Source organism: Odontomachus brunneus, unplaced genomic scaffold, assembly GCF_010583005.1.
Source record: "Odontomachus brunneus isolate Ranch 3 - 2012 unplaced genomic scaffold, Obru_v1 Obru_scaffold_199, whole genome shotgun sequence".
Classification (NCBI taxonomy): Eukaryota; Metazoa; Arthropoda; class Insecta; order Hymenoptera; family Formicidae; genus Odontomachus; species Odontomachus brunneus.
The window spans coordinates 303,349-322,929 of record NW_022639649.1 but is presented as its reverse complement, the minus strand read 5'-3'; the positions used below and the strand labels follow the sequence as shown (position 1 = coordinate 322,929).

General features: G+C 38.2%; 4 protein-coding genes and 1 non-coding gene across 9 annotated transcripts in view; 3 read left to right on the top strand and 2 right to left on the bottom strand.

Annotated features, from left to right (window-relative positions):
• The window catches only part of LOC116852002 (short transient receptor potential channel 4-like), an 11,884-nt gene extending 8,494 nt beyond the window's left edge, over positions 1-3,390 (top strand). Inside the window, 1 exon segment of the mRNA XM_032831954.1 lies at positions 801-3,390. Coding sequence (XP_032687845.1) covers positions 801-973 — 173 coding nt within the window. The 3' untranslated portion in view covers positions 974-3,390.
• A 1,147-nt stretch (positions 3,391-4,537) lies between these two features.
• LOC116852009 lies at positions 4,538-10,743 on the top strand. Of its 2 annotated transcripts, XM_032831962.1 has the most exons (3): positions 4,538-5,643; positions 10,244-10,523; positions 10,603-10,743. In XM_032831962.1, exons 2-3 carry the CDS (start codon positions 10,275-10,277, stop codon positions 10,621-10,623), a joined length of 270 nt encoding a protein of 89 aa, XP_032687853.1. In that variant the 5' UTR covers positions 4,538-5,643; positions 10,244-10,274; the 3' UTR covers positions 10,624-10,743. The 2 variants fall into 2 exon arrangements, with proteins under 2 accessions (XP_032687853.1, XP_032687854.1); XM_032831963.1 differs by lacking the exon at positions 10,603-10,743 and having other exon boundaries at positions 10,244-10,577.
• LOC116852034 lies at positions 6,675-6,781 on the top strand. Its single transcript, XR_004379680.1, has one exon. It is a non-coding gene; the product is annotated as a U6 spliceosomal RNA (small nuclear RNA).
• A 3-nt stretch (positions 10,744-10,746) lies between the features above and the next one.
• On the bottom strand, positions 10,747-14,045 carry LOC116852008 (max-like protein X). The gene is made up of 5 exons (XM_032831961.1): positions 13,645-14,045; positions 13,013-13,162; positions 12,574-12,953; positions 12,385-12,498; positions 10,747-11,955 (listed from the first exon to the last, which is right to left on the bottom strand). Exons 1-5 carry the CDS (start codon positions 13,679-13,681, stop codon positions 11,896-11,898), a joined length of 741 nt encoding a protein of 246 aa, XP_032687852.1. The 5' UTR covers positions 13,682-14,045; the 3' UTR covers positions 10,747-11,895.
• A 1,708-nt stretch (positions 14,046-15,753) lies between these two features.
• LOC116852010 (leukocyte elastase inhibitor-like) lies at positions 15,754-19,142 on the bottom strand. Of its 4 annotated transcripts, XM_032831965.1 has the most exons (9): positions 18,224-18,454; positions 17,709-17,871; positions 17,373-17,497; positions 17,125-17,301; positions 16,847-17,057; positions 16,554-16,768; positions 16,304-16,483; positions 16,072-16,207; positions 15,754-15,992 (listed from the first exon to the last, which is right to left on the bottom strand). In XM_032831965.1, exons 2-9 carry the CDS (start codon positions 17,722-17,724, stop codon positions 15,835-15,837), a joined length of 1,218 nt encoding a protein of 405 aa, XP_032687856.1. In that variant the 5' UTR covers positions 17,725-17,871; positions 18,224-18,454; the 3' UTR covers positions 15,754-15,834. The 4 variants fall into 4 exon arrangements, with proteins under 4 accessions (XP_032687856.1, XP_032687858.1, XP_032687857.1 ...); XM_032831967.1 differs by lacking the exons at positions 17,709-17,871; positions 18,224-18,454 and adding an exon at positions 19,090-19,142; XM_032831966.1 differs by lacking the exon at positions 17,709-17,871 and having other exon boundaries at positions 18,224-18,453.
• Positions 19,143-19,581: the final 439 nt, after the last annotated feature.

The window sequence follows — 19,581 nt, the reverse complement described above, 5'->3', positions numbered from 1 at the left end:
GTGCGTGCGTGCGTGCGTGCGTGTGTGTGTGTGTGTGTGTGTGTGTGTGTGTGTGTGTATGTGTGTGTGTGTGTGTGTGTGTGTGTGTCTTTGCATAATTAACTTTTTAATTAATATATCTTAAGGGGACGCTGGAATCTATGACAAACTCGAACAATGTCGATAATGCAGAAACGATCGTTGCTAACATAATCACGCTATCCTTTTCATATTTCTTGTACATACAGAACTTACATGAATGTGTGTTGCTTTGTTATATTCAACGGAAAATCTAACCATATAATAAAAATCTTTCTGCAAATTTTTTCGATATTCTTAAGCTTCCAAGTGCAGATGCGAAGGTAGAGTAATGTTCTTCAAAATTTTTCTGTTTGGAGCACATTTTCGATATGTACAAGCTGCGGAAATTTTGGATTAGGCAAATATTACGCTAACTGACAGCTTGAGATTTTATATTAAAAATTTTTGGTTCGTTTTCGTCATATATTAAACAATACTCCTATTTATTTTTGCACATACTTTCATTGCATTTGTAATTCTGTGTAACTAATACGGCGTAAACTTTGCAGAAAAATGTCGGTAAAGTTATCAGCTTCAGCATCCCTTTAAAAGAGTAATATCACGATCGAATATGGCAGCGAATAGTCAGGAGCTTTAACAGCAAAATATGCAAAGTAGAATCTTGCATTTACAAAGCAACATGATGAAAAAGTGTCTCCTAGTTCCTATTAAAAAGTGTCTATTGTTTCTAACGAATGGATGAAGACAATGTAAATACATTTAAATTCGTTTGGTTTTACAGGAGGACCTACAGGAAGAGAAGGACGATTATTTCGCGGAAGTTATGGCGCAAATAGTACAACGTTACTTCCGGCAGCACGAGAGGGAAGTGGAGGAAACGGATGTGCAGAAATTGAGGAAGGAACTGATAGAGTTCAACAATATCCTGAAAGAGGCTCTCAGCCCGTCCTAAAGGATACCTCGGCGTGTATCTTGTGATTTAATTAATCTCTTAACCCTCTCCCGCCCCCCCTCTCGATACACAGCGTCTCGGTAAACAGCGTCTCGGTAAACAGCGAAGCAACTTAGTTACTACAGTATATGTTGGAATAGTCGATAGCATGAATCTTAGGAAATAAGAAACGTTGAGTCATCAGAACTAAGAGCAGAGCCTCTTTCCACGACTCCAATTTCATTTGTACGCAGCGACGAGAGGATTTTTATTGCAATCGAGGAGATAACGCCACTCAAATCAGACCGCGCTCGATCGGGCGTTGCTCGAAGAGTCGCTTGATTTACCTCGAGATATTACTGTGCGAAAGGACGGTAGGAACGCGCGCGCATGCTGCATCTAGATCGCGGGGAGAAAACGGAAGCGGACGAAACGAGAAAAGCGAGAGATGGAGGAGGAGGGGGATGACACGAGTTAATAATTCGCGTTATTATGCGAAAGTAATTTCCTACGCGCCGAGCAGTTGTTAATTTAATTTGCGTCCGATTTCCGGATGCCGAGCGTCTAAGGACTCGGGAATCTATTTCTTCTTCATCATCATCATCATCATAATCATCATCATCATCATCATCATCTCCTTCTGTTTTTCTTTCTCCTCATTATCGGAGGGGAAAGCTTCCGCGGAATCGAAACGGCACGTTCGTCGAGCTCTTGTGATTCGGCACGACCTACGGGAGTCGCAAGCGAGAATTTATTCGGTTCCCTGTAATAAACGAAGAGAGCTCCGAAGAAGACATCTTTTCTACTCGTGGGACGTGCGCAAGTATTCTACGTGATCCCGTTGCGAAACGGCGATCCTCGAAATTCGCCACACGTCCGCCGCGGTCCTCGTTAATAATTTGCGGCTGACAATGCGCGTATGGCGACGCCTTTACACACTTCCATCAAGCACAAACTGATGAAGTGTATTATGTGAGCGCGATGTGCGCGGCGTGCGTTCGCGGTTTATTCGTTCTTGTTCGCGAGCATAAATACGCTCTAATATTTGTTCAGCAATTTGCGACACTTGTTCGCGACGTATAATCCCGTGTCGCTTAAGTCATCACCGTTTTTTTAAGTTTTTTTACGTGACATGCCACCGAAATTCGCCGCAATTCTCAAAATTTCTTGGGGTGAAATTTGCAACTCGAAATGCAGAGTGACTATCGAGTTATCCGAATTCGAGTAATTCTTCATTCATATGGATATTTTCTACTCTAAATCGTTGAGTGAATATTTTCACCCAAAATTGAAGAGTGAATCTGATGAGTTGCATTGTCACAGGAACATACTTACTCTAATTGATTGAAGCATTCGCTCATATGAAGTCAAAATTCACCCTAAGCTTAGAATAAAGCATTCACTTTGGCGATTTTGCATGGTAGTATTTTCACCATCGCCTCGAGTAAAATTATTGCCACTTTTCGTTCCTTTTCGAGTGAGTCTCCACTCCAAGAAATTTAGAGAGTATTTTAACGTGATACGAAAAGGTAAGCATGTATGAAAGAAAGAGAGGGCTGTGCGAGTCGCGCAGCTGGCGAAGATTCAAAGTAAATCGAGACAATGACGGCCGGACATTCGTCGACGCGATCTTCGCGCGTCCGATCCCAAGTTTCCGACTCCGATCAGCACGTCTGCTCTAAATTGCGACGTTATAATCTTGCTCTTATTTCTCTCCTAAATTGCGCGACCTTTCAAATTACGCGACGTCTTTCTCATTTTCCTTATATATTTTCGACGTGGGAGTCTAAGTCGTTACTCAGAGATCGCAGACCGTTTTGTCGCCTTTTCCCCCGGCCTGGATTCTCAGCCGCTGTGGACCAAATCCTAATCTCGGCCTTGCTACTTTCGGAGACACTTAACTGGAAATTCCACCCAGGAGAGACTCGGTCTCGTCGCATTTGGAAATCCAGCGCAGCTGGAAATTGCAGGGAACAGGAGAAGAAGAGACACGCCTCATTGAGCGAGTGACAAACGATATCCCGCGCGAAGAAACCCCAAAGGATTAAAAAAGAGAGAGAGAGAGAGAGAGAGAGAGAAAGAGAGAGAGAAAAGAGAAATCGCTTCGATTGCGTGCCGAGTGGAGCGAGCAACAATGTTATCGCGTTGTGGGGAAAACTAATCCGAAAGTTTTCACATGGCAGTTAATCGAAAACTCCGAACGGGGAAACGCTCGCAGCGGCGACAAATAAATTGATTACGTCGGCAATCGTTTCCAATTGAAAGGGAAATAGAAGGAGATAACGTCCCCTGCGGTCCAGCAAGTTGTATTCCAGACTTCATTTTCCCCAAGTGTATAACGCATGACAGATTTATCCATTACAGATTTTGCAGGAAAATCTTATTTCCACTGGAAGTCAGTGAGAAATAAGATGAAGCAGTAAAATGGAATTTTATTGAAAACCAGTATATATTCACTGATTATTGTGGATAAGTCCTTTTACTGATTCAATCAGAAATATATATTTACTGATATATTACTGATATAATATATTTACTGATATATTACTGATATAATATTGGGAGTACAAATTAATTCGGTCCATTTTCAAAAAATGGCTCTGGCTGTTATGAATGTTTCATAGTGACAGCTGATTTCGGTGATTTCAGAGAGGTTAGACATCTATCAATAATATTCAGTTTATATCGCTTTGAGTTTCATACAAAACCTCTGTTTTTTACTATGTTGAATATGTCAAATTTTGTGTTAACTACAGCAACATTTGCGGGAGGTTTTAGTTTTCTGCTTTAATTGGAAGAAAAGTACAGCTGAAGCGCATCGAATGCTTGTAGAAGTTTATGGTGACAATGCTCCAACTGATAAATCATGTAGGGAATGGTTTCGACGTTTCAAGAATGATGATTTCAGCGTTGAAGACAAGCCTCGCTCTGGACAGCCAAAAAAATTCGAAGACAAAGAATTGGAGGCATTACTCGATGAAGATCCGAGTCAAACGCAAGAGGAGGTTGCAGAATCATTGGGAGTTACGCTTCATTGATTCGTTTAAGCCGTGCATTACGAGAAAAACGGCCGAAATACGAGCAAAGACATAACAAAGTTATTCTTCTGCATGATAACGCTCGGCCTCATGTCGCAAAAGTCGTAAAAAATTATTTGGGAACGCTCAAGTGGGATATTTTACCGCACCCGCCGTATTCGCCGGACATTGCTCCTTCTGATTACTGGTTGTTCCGACGGATGCAGCACGATTTGGCAGGTCACCGGTTCACTTCTTTCGCAGAAATCGAAAATTGGCTCCTAACTTGGATCGCCTCAAAAGACGAGACATTTTTTCGAGATGGAATTCGAAAATTGCCTGAGAGGTGGGAAAAAGTAGTAGCCAGCGATGGACAATACTTTGATTAATCTGTTAATTCATTTTGTTCTGAAATAAATGCATTTTTGACCACAAAAAAACGGATCGAACTAATTTGTACTCCCAATATATTTACTGATGCACTTTAAGAGAGTAATTTCTTGGAAACATAATCGTTTATTCTACTTAAATGAGAAAATGTAAGATTTAAATGTAGATTTAAGTAAAAATATGTTTTATCTTTCAGTGTACATGCCATTTATCATATTTTAGACAAAGAAAATTTACTTTCTACCGAATTTGCTATTTTCTGCGTTAAAAAAATTACACGATTTTGCTTTTAAGAGAAACGGTTAAAACAACATATGGGGAAACTGAGATGAAAAAGAGTGACGTACTTCCTTAGAACATTTGCAATGAGAGAGCAACTACCCGAATACGATTGATTTATATCGAGTGTAGCGAGAGACCAGAAAGGACGCTTTAAACATTTCTCGCGTCACGAACAATTCCTTCCGTCAAAGATCCCTACACATTGCGTAGGAATGGGTGGAAGGACGATAGAAGGAAAGAAGGGTAGGAGGACAGCGGTACTTCGTGAGGATGCGCACCACGATGAGCCGCTCTCTATCACAGTTCGCACGCGACTCTCGCGTTGCAAGCAACGAAATACTGCGAGACTCTCCTTTTCTCCGTTGCGTTTATCGTTAAGCAACAATCGGCGATTCGCGGTGATACATCAACGACATGATGGGCGCAACTCTACTGACGGGATAACTTATAGAACTTAATTGTTGTGCAAACATCAAACCGCGCAAGTTTAATACACCGGAGTTTCTAAACTTCGTTCCAAATTGGAAAGTTATGTCATTTCACTTTGCAATTAGTGCGCGCGAAGATCGTGAAGGGAAAGACTCGAGGAGAGACTTGCCTAAGTGTCGCAATTAACAAGGACGTTGAGTGATCGCGGCAAGAAGCGTCCAAGTAAATTAAATGAAGTTCGTGAGAATCTGAGAGACACTCCTTTCTGATACTACATCGAGTTCCTCTCCTCTCTCATGAATCTACTCCGTGAATGGGTTATTTCGACATGAAGACAGCTTCAAAAAGTGGCATTAAAATGGAATTGATTGCCGCGCCGACGGATTGATGTGGGCTTAACACGACGCTTTGAGATGTCGGACAACAGAAATACGACGGCATTCAATTTGCCAGAGTGAACGAGAGCAAGGCGAAGCTTGATGACGCGCGCGAATCGGACATTCCGCGTCCATGAGTCGTACTGAAAGGGGATGAAGAAAAACGGAAGCCCTCCGATATCACTGTAGCACGTAGGTGAGAGGAAAATAATTCGATGATCGCTAGTTGAGATAAACTTTTTATAAATATAAACATAAATCATTTTTAAGATTTTTATCTATGTTTATATCTATATTTATATGTGTCATTGTTATTGTCTAAAAGGTAGCTAAAACTTCCTCGGATACACTGAGAGAAAAAATATCTAAAAATTTTAAAAATATTTATTCGATGGATACTAATAATATTTATTTACTTAAGGCTACTGATTAAGGAATTAGTGTGTATATAAATATACAATGCCCACCGAATATTTTTATTCTTTAGATATCTTTCCCCTCAGTGTAGAAATTACGTCGAAGGTCGTTTGCTCGCTTATCTCGAGCGTGGCTCATTTTCAATGCCAAGAGCATTAAGAGCAGCTAAGTACTTGCATTGTGCCGGTGTTAATTGAAGCTATTACAAGCTAGAGTAACGCGTTCTATATAGCAATTTTCTCCAATATCATCAATTCTCCGCGGTAGATAAAAATAGCGTGACTGAAAGAAACAGGAGTAACGGCACGGCAGGTAGGAGTATCTGTGAATACAACATAAAATCGCGGAAAATATCCCGAGGATGTCTATTGATAGCTTTACATCTGATATTTATCGTACAACGTCGCCTCTCATCTTGCAAGGGTCGCGAGGATAGTATCGACATAAACGTAAACACAAAATATTTTCTCGCAAACGCTACTGGAAAATATCGACGAGATAATAATAAAAGAAGATAACAGAACAACACTATGAAGCGAATAGTATTCGAGAAAAAGAAGACAAAGTGGAATAATAAAAAAAAAAAACATAATGAAACGAAAGCTTGGGAGATGGAAACTTCTAGCGGATATGTATGTGTATGTGTGTGTGTGTGTTACATGTAAACCTAATTTTATGTTCGTACTACTGTCAGCCATGCAAAAATGCACGTGTTTACCACTAGCTGGCGCATTGCCTGAGTGAGCTCACTCGATAGCACACTCGTGCGCGTTGCTTGGTATATAAGGAATTTCGTTGGAAAAGACTATCGTACTTGCTTCGGCAGTACATATACTAAAATTGGAACGATACAGAGAAGATTAGCATGGCCCCTGCGCAAGGATGACACGCAAAATCGTGAAGCGTTCCACATTTTTTGTATCCGCACATTCAGAAAATGTGCCATTACTCCAATCTTCTTTCTGCTGATTTATTATTATCGATATACATACACGAGTACGACTACAAATGATTGTTGAATTTTTTTTTATCTTTGCGTCTCGACTGACCCATCTGACTGCGATTGAGATTCACACAATTTTCCTCCACGCTAGATTACTTTTATTATCTTCTTTCGTACTATTCGACTCTCTCTTTTTCTTCCTCCCTCCTCTTCTCTCTTCCTTCTGTTTCTCTCTTTCTCTCTCTTAGTATCTATTATACACACTCGCGTTTCGTTTCATTCATTATGTATTAGATACGCCGTGTGTCTTGCGTGTGTACGTTCATATCGCGCATAAAGGGCGCGACGTGGCGACGTGGATCTCGTAAAATATTTATGCCAGTTAGATATTGTTTTCGATTCGGAGGAAATCAGTATTTCTACGTATATAAATTATTGCCAGAGAGGATGTAAAGCAACTCTCAGTCACGTGAACGACGGAGGGAACGTACTCCACGTGCTACGTGAGGTCGCTTTTATTGCCTTTGGAGGAGGTCGATATTTATGGGGAAATTCAGCGGCTTCAGCGAGGGAGGTGAAGGACTCATATGAAGGGATGACGGGTCGGAAGCCCTCGTAAACGTGACGTACCCTACACAGAGAATACTGCCTGGCACAATGTGAATGTTGATCCTCCACGCTTCTAAAAACACTCCTACAAGCCGGGAATACGAAAACGCTTTTATCAGCCTAACTGCGGCTCTACATGCTTGTTTTTGTAGGAGAGCGGTTGATGAAAACTGCTTAAAGACGTCGCCAGTCCTTGATGAGTCTTTCCCCACTCTTACTAAAGGTTACTAGGTCAATAAAAAAAAAAGCGCGCGACCATCGACACACGCGCACGCGTTTCGTAACTGTCCGCTCTCGCCCTGTGTGTTGCACGAACCTTCGTTAATTTTCGCACAAGCGACGTCACAGAGGTGAGAAACCGATGTGTGACATGTGACGCTGAACTAATTCGGAAGTCGTGTAAAGCGGTAGGAAACGCGCGCGTGTTATCGACGTGACGACAAACTGTCACAATTCTCTATTTGTTCGAGAGCACAGCGGAGCGATGAACGGGACAGTGCGCGCCGAATAAAACCAATAGCACTCGAAATACGCGCGAGATCGACAGATACGCGGAAATCCCTATACGATGCAGCCAACCCTTCAGTGGGCGGCCAAACAACAATAGTCGAATCTGACAGCTACAATTCGAAGTCAGTTTTTCTTGGATCTCTTTTCTGTATTGAAAAATTTTTTAATGCAACATGAAACAGAGCAAGTCAAAATTTTTGCTTCATAAACAAATAAATTCAACTCTCTTATGTGAGTATGAATGTACTATATATTGAAGCGAATTTCAATCGACGAGATATATAAATCAAATGAAATGAGTATTCCAATTTCCTCAAAAATTAGAATCAGTAGATTGACGATATGCTATCGTTGAAGGATATACCTTGAGATCGCATTCCAAAATATCCTTTTTGAGGAAAATTTTATTGAAAGTTCATAGTATATGAAACGTGAACTATAGATTTTCAGTAAAAATCTTTCTCAAAAAAGATGTTTTAGAATGCGACCGAGTAGAATAATTTAAGCTCTTGTTTCGTTATACGGTAACTAGCGTGCACCTCTTTGAAATAATATAAATGTATGCAAACGTATCGCGTTCTCTCCGAAGGGATTAAGAGCTTCGCTTCAGTGTAAGAACGTAGCGAAACTAAATTAGTATCCCCCGGCATTCGCTTGAATTAAAATGTTGTTTTGTCGATTACCTTGCTTTCTGCTTCGGCGCATCTCGACGTTTCCCCATCAGGAATGGCAGGAACGGGACGGCAGACGGGGAATGTATCCAGACTGAAAGCCGCCGCGAGTGGAGACGCAGATAATCGCTTGATCGAGCGGAGATATCTTGTACTTTACGAGATGTCACGTTCGCATAAAAAAGAGGAGGCGATGTGAGCGCGTCGCAGCGAGCAAAGATGAGCGATGGAATTACTCTCGCCCCTTTTGCTCGATTTTCGTCGTCAGCCATCCTATTTCTCGCTCGTATTCACTTCCGCGACGTGTTACCAAAAGAAGTAAAAACTTCGGCGGTCGTGATCAATCTGCCGATGATTTAACGTGTGCGGGAATCGAACCGCAGACACAGGATATCTCGCAATGACTGATGGAAGGAATGAGGAAGAAGAGTAGATGATTCTGCATGCAAAAAAAGAGAAAAATATATATGGAAAATGTAGAACAAAATAGTGTGTTACGTTTTTCAATGTTTCTTCATCGAAGAACTCGACACTCGTTGCGCTCTTTTATTTACATATTAATGGAGAAATTGAGCAACGGTGCTTTTACGCGAAAAATGTTCTGTTTAAAATTAATAACGGAATAAAAGTGTCGAGGGAACGGCGTAGAAACGATAATTAATTATTAAGCTCCGACAATTCCGACAAATAATCGCCTCGACTCGTAGCTATGTTAAATAAAAGCACTGTTGAATTTTCTGGTCGGTCGTCATCTATAATTAATTTAATTCTGTTGCATGCCACGCGCGTGACACGACTTTTCGCGAAAATAGTAATCTCATTAAACACAAAATTGACGCGACTCTTCTTTCTCTGTGTCGCGCGTTCCCACCTGTCCGCACTCAAGATCTCCATTATCGTCGCGAGTGAGCTTTTGAGTACGTGATCCGTAACGAATAAATCGGATTATCCGATAGTATTCGTACGGTGAATCTAAAAGCCAATTCCCACCTGCTTTAACGCGAGACACAACGAGACCAGAATATGTTCTTTATAATGACGAAAATAATTTATTCGAGTCGAATCTCTCCTCCTTATCAGTCCATTTATTTTAAGCTATAGATCCTAGACATCAGGGAAGGTCAAGGAATTGCTTTCGCAGTTGTTAAGGATGTGGAGTCGAAAAATGCTACAAAAAGAAATTAAAACGCGTGTTAAAAAATTTAAATAATTTGAATAAATATGTATGAACATTCTTAAAAGAATTGAACATCACTCAGTCAACAGAAATATATAAATCTCTTAAGTTTCAACAAATTTCATTATCTGAAAAGCGCACATATCAAGAGTAACAATACTGCATTCGGCCAAGTTTTATTTAGCTGTTAAAAAAAGACAAAAGAATATTATATTAGAACAAAGTTAGATATTACTTTTACACCGTAAAATCCATAAACTTGGAAATATGCCTTGTTCAACGGATAAAATAAAATTAAAGAACAAATATTTCACAATAATTAAAACACAAACATCATTGCTCTCCGCCTAACTTGAGTTCTCGATAAAACCGGAAAAATGTTTCTTTGAAAACTTCCAAACAATATTTATTAACCAGACAATATTAATTTAGAGATAATATTTATTAATCAAACCAATTTTCGTTACAGTATCCGCCCAGCGTTGGAGCAGCGTGATAAGATGGACGACGTAATTTCCATTATGCTGGTCGTCATTCTCGCGATCGGCGGTTTGATGATGATAACCGCGCTGCTGACCTGCTACGTGTGCATTTTCCGGGATTTGTGCTGCCGGCCAGAGGACAGGTTCAAACGACGGCGTCAGCAGAATCAACAACGGGAGTACGACAATCCTAATCAAGGAAAATCAGACGCGATACCGTTGAACGACCTCACGCAAGGAGAGAGTATGCCGACGGAATCTGAGAAGGTTTAAACGAACTCTTTCTTTCTTTACGACGCAATAATAATCCTGATCGCTAAAGCAATGCGCATCCTATGCTACACAGTGTAAAATAAGAATAAGTTGAAACAGAATAGAGTAGATGAAGAGGATATTCAGGAGAAGAAGAGAACTGGGATATTCCTAATGGAAATTGCCAAAAGAAATATCGATCATAACATGGGATACAACGTTGAAGATATATATGAGCTTAATCGTACACATTTGTTCATTGTAAATATATGTTATACAAATCTGTTATGTACATAATCAGATACATCTCTCTACACATATACATACACACTGTACACCGTCGTTTGTTGACGCGACGTATGCGTAATAAAAGATCTGACAAAAATATTCAACATCGGTATCGGCGTCGCCGATGGCGACCCGAGGAGATCCCTACGCCGCGCGTTGGCAGTACCAATGTATTTAATCTCTCTTCCTTTCTCTTTACTTTTCGCAGCTGTATATAAAATAAACTTTCATTTGTATTCCCCATGCAGTCATTACATACCCGTAACGCACGCGACGTGCATGTATCTCTTCTCTGGTAACTTCGTCTATGATTGATCTAAATATCTGCTGAGTCGATCATAAAGATCCGACTGTACACAGGGTGTCTCAACCCACCGCCGCCGAAAATGCATTACATGTTGCGTCTGGAAATTTCGGAATTGTTGCGAATTGCAAGAAGTACGAATAGACATAGGAAACTTTGTTCCTCGTTCAATTCCATGGGAAACTGTGACTTGGAAGATATCTAAATTCAGAGAAATATTATAGAGATATTTATAGTGAAATTATGCAAAAAGAGTTGCGACAGGCGATTGGCAATCAATCAAAATTCCGCCGAAGAAAACTCGATTCCAATCTGACCAGAGTTCGCAGCTATGGTAGTGTTCTGTATGTATTAGATATTACAGGACGCACAAGCGGCGTTTGCGTAACGAACAATGCACGATGCCAACATTATGATAAAACAACTATCACATATGTTCCACACTCGACACGATATAATCCCGATAATGTCTCGCTAAAGCTTACGTTTCCACCTAAACCACAGAACATACACAGCGAGAGAATCATCGACGTTTCTCACTTCGAGTTTTCCGACTTGGATTCTTGGATCTTTATCTCGGATTTATCTCTCGCGTCCTCCCCCTCTGAAGTTGTGCTAACAATTATAGATAAAAAAAGGAAAAACGAACGTATGCTCTGATTTATAATCTTGGCATCGCTTCTTCTTTTTATATGGAACACGCCATATATTCTTTACGAAAGTATATAGATTTGATATACCCTTTAGGGTAACATATTGTGCGACATATTGTATCTCGTTCACAGATGCAATCGACTAGCTGATTTGACTGGTGTTGAGCTGTTGTAGCACGGAAATTACTACATCGCGTAGAGTCTGAGGAAATAGTTATAATAAATATGTTTACTAGTTTGTAATCCACTGGATATAATATTTCATAAAGTGTAAGCGTAAAAATTGACGTATATAATACAATTATATTTGCTGCTAAATTTAAAAATAATTATTTCTTTGCTACAACTAAAACTCAATCAAAAAAAGCCTTTGTTGTTCAACATTCAAGAAATTTTAACAAATTAATCTCAGGGGTACAAAACAACAGGTAATACTCTTTAAGTAGTTTCAAATTCAACTTAACTTTAACTTAACTTTAACTTTCTTCTCAGATATTTGTAATGTTCAACATTATTAGACATAAATTTATACAATATTGCTATGCCAGACAAAAGAATATTTCCTGATATCCCCTTTTATATTAAATCAAAGAATCGGAAAAAAGAATTAAAGAATCGAAAAAGTCTTTACCTGCGGTTTACAGTGCTCTTCCAACCAGCTGAACACGTAAGCGGATAATTCTCCGAAATTGGCTACAGAAATGTCGTTAAACGAATGGAAGAGTCGTTCCATTATTGCCTGGAACTGCAATACAACATTACAAATTAATTAATTGCCGCAACATTGAGAAGAGAAAACATAGACGCCAGATATAATTACCACTTGAAACTTCATCTCATCTGAGATCCGCATTTCCGCGTGGCTCGGCTGCGTTTGATGCGCCTTAACAATTTGCTCGTAATTCGCCAACATGATACCCAGACCAACGACGTCCTTCCTCAGTGACTTCCGTTTTTCCTCCTGCCTCTTCTTGTGTTGCAACATATACTGTATGTAATCGATGGACTTCTGAAGTACAGTAGCCTTGGAGATCTTATAGCCTGAGGAATCATTACGCTGGTTAGACGGCAACAAATCCTGCAGGGAATCGTAGCCCTTCTTAATAGCATCCCGCCTCTTCTGCTCAGCTTGAGTGTGAGCTTCCCTCCTACGCTCCTTGTAGCTTATGGTTGAGTTTTTATTATCGCTATCCTCATCCTCTAAACATCACACATAGCAGTTATCGTTTAGATGATCAATACATGAAAATTGGTCTTACCTGTATTATGAGCAGAGGAAGACGGTGTGTTGACTGAGCCTGTACTGCCACAACGAGAGAAAGTGTACTTCTCTGTAGGACTGGATGGCTCCAACTTCATGTCGCTGTCTGAGCTTATACTACTGCTTCCAGTATGCATCGTCAAGCTTGCTGTTTTCATGGAATAACAGATACACAATAAACCCAAGGTAAACACACAATATACAACTGCGATGTTCAGTAAAGAAAGCTACTTTATAACTATTGTAAAATTTGTGAGTCTGATTAGTGTACACTTTCAATATGAATTCAAAGACCTATACTAATCAGATTCACAAATTTTGTACCAATTGCAAAACAGCTTGCTCTGCTGAATGTAATTTTCAGTCTTTGCTAAACTAAAAGTTTGTTTTAAGATAGAAATCAGACACACAAAGATAACGCGATTGAAGTAAACATACTTCTCACAACTACGCGATAAGGTGCAAACAATGCGATCCTGTAACTCATTAACTGTTGTTAACGACAATATCACTAGCACTGTGTCGTTGCGCGTCTTTTCTGACATATATTATACCTGTGCAACGTTAACGAGTCGCAGAATCGCATTCTGGAATATCTGTTTTGTTACAAGAATGAAATTATTCACTCACATGATTCGTACTCATCCTTGTGTAACAAACCCGCCATGATACTCGTGGTGCGATTATTTTCCACTAAAACGTACGTCCACTAGACGAAACAGAGGATCTAAACGCGCACATGTAACGGTTATATGTCGATGATGAATTGAACGAATCACAAATTGGGTACTTGAACATTGAATTGCACTTATCCGGACAAATACATGAGAGACAATTCGGGCAAAGCGAGGAACATTGAACCGTGGAAATTTTCTGACGACACTCTGTCACCGCGAACGACCTCAACGTGTTTGTCGCGCAACAATACTCCCGCTTGGTGTTCGCCAGTGTTCACCATCTTTGATGGCGGCAACACAAGGAAGTACGAAATTTGGCCATTATGGCTCCTGTTCCCCTCTCGCGACCATCTTGATTTATAACATCGAAACGAGAAAATTCGTACTCCGAATTCTCGCAAAATATGTTGAAATAAAACGATGCCTGCACAAAGTAACACTCGCGACCGATTGAGCAGATTTGTACAATATTCTGCGAAATTTTCCCTTTGCTCTAATAATTGATAAATAGCCATTCAATTAACACGATATACTGCCTACTTAATAACACGATATGTTAATTTTCAGTTATTTATTGAGCAAAAGAAAAGTTCTGCGGAATACTTAATAAATTTATTCGATCAATTGCGTTATTTTATGGACATATCTTCTAACTTGAATGCACTTTGCGAAAAGTTTCTAGCGTCATCAATCGAGATAGCCGTAGTTAGGAATTAAAAGCCTTTAATTGAAAGACTGATACTTTTCATTTTATTTCTTACATCATGGCGATAAACGACAACAACATTATGAACGTGATATTCTTAGAATCAAATAATTTGTAGTGTAAAATACTTTTTAATGTCTTATTACTTGAGCTCTGATCGATGCTGAGTCCGTTGAATTTCGAAATACGAATGGCCAATCGTGGAGCTGCATCGTCTGGCATCTTCATGAAAGATAATGGGTGCGTTCAGCGAACTCATGGACATAGGCCGGTATTCATAGTCGGGTCTTGTATTTAATGCTGCTTAAGTTCATCTTTAGATACTCCGTAGTCAATGAAATAATCCGTACATCACCTGAAGATAATCTTAAGATTGTCTTAAATATAAGGCCTGTTCTTTATAGCTGCACTGCTGAACTAGTGCAATAAGTTAGAGTGAGAAAACGTATATTTGTCTCACTTTAATATATTGCACCAGTTCAGCAGTGCAACTATAAAAAACAGGCCTATAATAGCGAATTCGGTTGCTTGCACTAGTGTGCACTAAGGCTTGTTCATAGTATGTTATTATATTTAATCATAATATGATATGTACAACATCCATACAAATCATTTTATTAGCTAAAATGTTTTTAAATATGTATTTAAGACACGATCTTAAATATAAGAATGTACTGTAAACAAACCTTAACGCGCACTCAGTGCGCACTAGTGTTAGCTACCGAATTCGCTATAAGATCCGACTATAGCTGCGTTCCGAAATGCACTGCCAGTACTGAAAATCTATAGTTTATGTAACGTATATTATAGAATTTCAGTACTGGCAGTGAATTTCGGAACGCAGCCTATGAATACCGGTCATAGGCCTATATTCTGGCCTATGAATTCTTTTTTATCGATAAAAGTGCTTTAAATGTAGCTTCTCAGGTAGCTCAAGCCTCTTTTAGAGGCACTTTTATAGATAAAAGAGGATTAAGAATGTGGGCCTATGGCTACGTTCAGCAGAAAAAGCTGCTTTGCAACTGTTGTAAAATTCGTGAATCTGATTGGAGTATGTTCTTAATTTTGGTTGAATCCAAGAGCATATACCAATTAGATTCACGAATTTTACAACAGTTGCAAAGCAGCGTTCTCTGCTGAACGCAGCCATTGTCTTATTGTAAAATGCTCATAAGAGCACACAAAATGCATAGATATATTATATATATATTGCATAGATATATTATATATATATTGCATAGATATATAAATATGATTTAAGAAGCATTTTATAACCATCATTTTTATGTACATATAAAGAACAAAGACTTTTTTATTTTTAAATGGCACGACTCCAAACATTGATTCATAGCCATAAACATGTTGATTAGCAAATAGTTTATATTATTTATTCCTCAGAATTTTTTACAAATTGTGACCAAATTAGAAAAATAAAATTTATAGTTCATCTTTCTCTTGAGAAGATTCTATCTTTCGTACACTTCCCAAAAACAAAGGCATTTTACTTGGCTGATGCTGGATAGCGAACATGAATGGATGATCTACTACAAATTCCTCCGTTACAAGCACCATCCTTTTCATCCTTATCTGTACAACTATAATAAATAATATTTTGTTAAACTGTAGCAGTTATAATATTATCTTAGAGAAGTTTTGTATAAATTACAAACTTACCTGTTGCAGCAGCGGCCTCCGAGCCTTCCTCATTAACTTCTATGAAGACCTTCTGCAGCACATTACCCACTTTTAAAGGAATTTTTGATAGACGTCCAAAGTCCGCGCTCTTTTCAAACATCGTCTTCAAACCAACCTATGTATATAATATTTAACATTTAACATTTAATTTAATTTCATCAATCATAATCAAACATTTTCATGCCAATAGTTTATTCTTCAGATCGTGCACCTTGCGTAGAGGTTCTTCCAGTTTCAAGGTAAGCTCGAATTTAAATTTTGGTAGATACAATTCGACATCTTCAATAGAACTGGGTGCCTCCGCTAATGTCTTCCATTCAAAATTATTCTCTAAGCTCTGCAGCTCCACATCTTTATCAGGTAACAATATTGTCATCACGATATCTTTATTCTGTAACATTGACCGTTTTTAAGCTCAATGTTTCAGTTTTCAGTTGTCCAAATACGTGATTATCACTTACCAAGTACGGGATTTGGATAAATTTCGTGTGCCAAGCTTGTATCTTGCCAATAACATATCTTGACTTCTGGAACATCATCGGGACAAGATTTGCTTCTGATTTGGAAATGTGAAATTTGCGATTTTGTGTCAGCGTCGGATCGAATGGTTTCTGCCATTTACTTTTAAAGTAAATAGCATTTACCAACACTACTCTTGTGTCATCATCAATATCATCTATTCAAAATATGTAGTTATCTTAAAGACATTTGAGCAACTCTACTGTACAAATCGCTAATTAGACAAGCATTGTACCTGCAGAGATTACATCTGATATCTTTTTATTCGTTGCTTCTTCGACCCAAGAATTGATAGTTTCTGCGGCATGTATAGTATCCTTGAAGTTCACTCTTGAAATTGAGGATTCAAAGACATTTGTACATATTGATAAAAAGTCAGCCACTAATTCGAAATTATCTTGAATATATGCTGTGTTTGCTATGTGCAGCTCAAGGTTTTCAATGTTCTAAAATATATACATATTCATGTTTCTCAAAAATATCAAGAATGATGAATTTGATTTTGTTTCTTACATTCAACAAAGGAATTAGGGCTTTAAACTCATTGTTCACAGAAGATGTATCTTTATGATGAAGAACAGACATCAATTCATCCAATGTAGTCCCATCAGCTCCATTGACAAGCAGAGACAATATCATATGTAAGCTTAACGGGGAAGTTATAACATTGCCATCAGTCATTGGTAAACTCTATGACAGAATATACATTATAGATTAAAAAATGTTAAACTTGCATAGAAGTCAGAATATCAATCACATACCTTATACAGTGTATTTGTAAAGCTGCCACATGCAGCAAATACATTTGCAAAAACATCTTGTTCTTTACTCAATGACATATCTTCAAGAGATGTTGTCAATATGTTGCTAATGATCACAAATAATACTGCAAAAGATATGCTAGTTTATAGTATTCAGAATTTATATACATATATATAATTTAAATTATATAAATCACAATTTTTAATATACATAAGTATCAAAAAGTTAAATCATGTGGCTATAAGTATGTAGAAAACAATATGTACAGCAATTCATAGAAAATACTTTTGTAATAATATTTTATAGAAAGTTGTAGAATATTGATGCACCATCACCTGTCCATGTAAACATTGCGATGACTGTTACTTTATCTTTCTACCTTGTGTTATAAACAAAATATATTTCAACAAATTTTATTATATATTTCAACAATGATCTAAAAACTCTGTATGTGCATTGACAGTTCTCTCTCTATACAATTGTTATATTTACATACTCCTAAATGAAAAAATATTATTAAATCGATCATTATTATAAACCACCAATTAAAATGCTTTAAGGGAATGAAAAAACCAGGAATTCATAATTGCGATGTGTCACGTCATAATTATAATTTCACAATTCAGTAAATTAAATTCTTTCTTCTCGATGTGATTCGCGTTTGAAATTTAGGTTAAAGAGCGCAGCTTCGAAGTGTTTTGATTCGTGCCAGTTGTCAAAAAAAAAGATACAACCATCTATCAAACTCTAAAGAAAACACATTTCATGTTTTTTTTTTAAAGAGATTCAGGATCATATCACAAATATATTTTGTTCGCGTTAATTTTGTCTTAATAACTTTGATTCCCACCTTCCGAAATATTTCCCGACGATGTCCAGAATCTATATCCTTGAAATTCTTTGCGTATATACAAGTTTCGCTACACAGTTATTTTATGATATGATATTTGTGCAAAAAAAATTATATACGTATACACAAAAATTTCAAGAATATTGATCCTGAGATATTTCTTTTTTTTCCGAAGATTCCGAAGAAAATCTTAAGCTGAACCCGTTTTTAATGTCGTATAATAATTGCTAGTGGCAATACGATATACAGCCATAGTCATAGTATTAATTTTGAAAAAATGATAGTCTTACTACTCGTGAAACAAAGCGAAAAGTATATTGAAATAATATTGAATTTTCTAACTCGTTCAATCCGTTCTCATATAAAATATTCAATATTTTTATTGCTTCGCAAGTGCCGAAGAAAAATGTTATTAAGCTTCTAATACAAAAACATGGTAAAAGAAAGCTGCCAATATATATTTCTTGGATCGAATCTACCTAAACAACCCAGACAGCACAAGATCTTCTGAGGACGTCCTAAGGACGTCCTGAGGACGAAGAATGTCCTCAGGACGTTCGCAGGATGTCCCCTGGACATCTGTGCTATTAGGGAACTCATCTACCCAAACAACACAGACCTTTCAGAGACGTTTTGGAGACGTCCTGAGGATATAAGGATGCCTCAGAACGTCCACAAGACGTCTTTTGAAGATGCGTGCTATCTGCGTACGATATATTACCGCCGATAATGATCACGACAATTAAAGGGTCTGTTTTTTGTCCCTGCACTGTTGAACTGGTGCAATAATTTAGAGGGAGACAAGTATATTTTTTCTCGTTCTAACTTATTGCACCAGTTCAGCAGTGCAAGAACGAAAAACAAACCTAAAGATATGCTCGGTCTCGAGATTCTGATCTCTGAAAAGATACATTGAGCAATCAACGATTATTAGTACCTACTGTTAAATCCCTAAATCTACACAAATTGCTTAACTGTTGTGCAACTATCGAGCAATTCGTCAATGTAATTGGTTTAGATTTAGAGATCTAACAATAAGAACCAATAATTGCTGATAGATAAAATTCTCCTAAGGTCTCTAACTTTTACTCCAGAATTCTCTATCCGACAGCCAATTAGAACGTCCGACAAGCTTGTCGTACGACACATGTAATATTAGCTTAAGAGCCTCCGCATAAGAACATCCGTACATGTTAAGTTTACGGATTTCTTTGTGCGTTGACTTATGTTTAATTTTACGTACAAGTATGGCCACTGTATTGTCAGTACTTAACGTAACGTAACATGTTACGGATGTGCTTGTGCATTAACTGTAATTCATTGCTCGCGCGGATGCAATAGCAGGAAGGTTAGGTTAA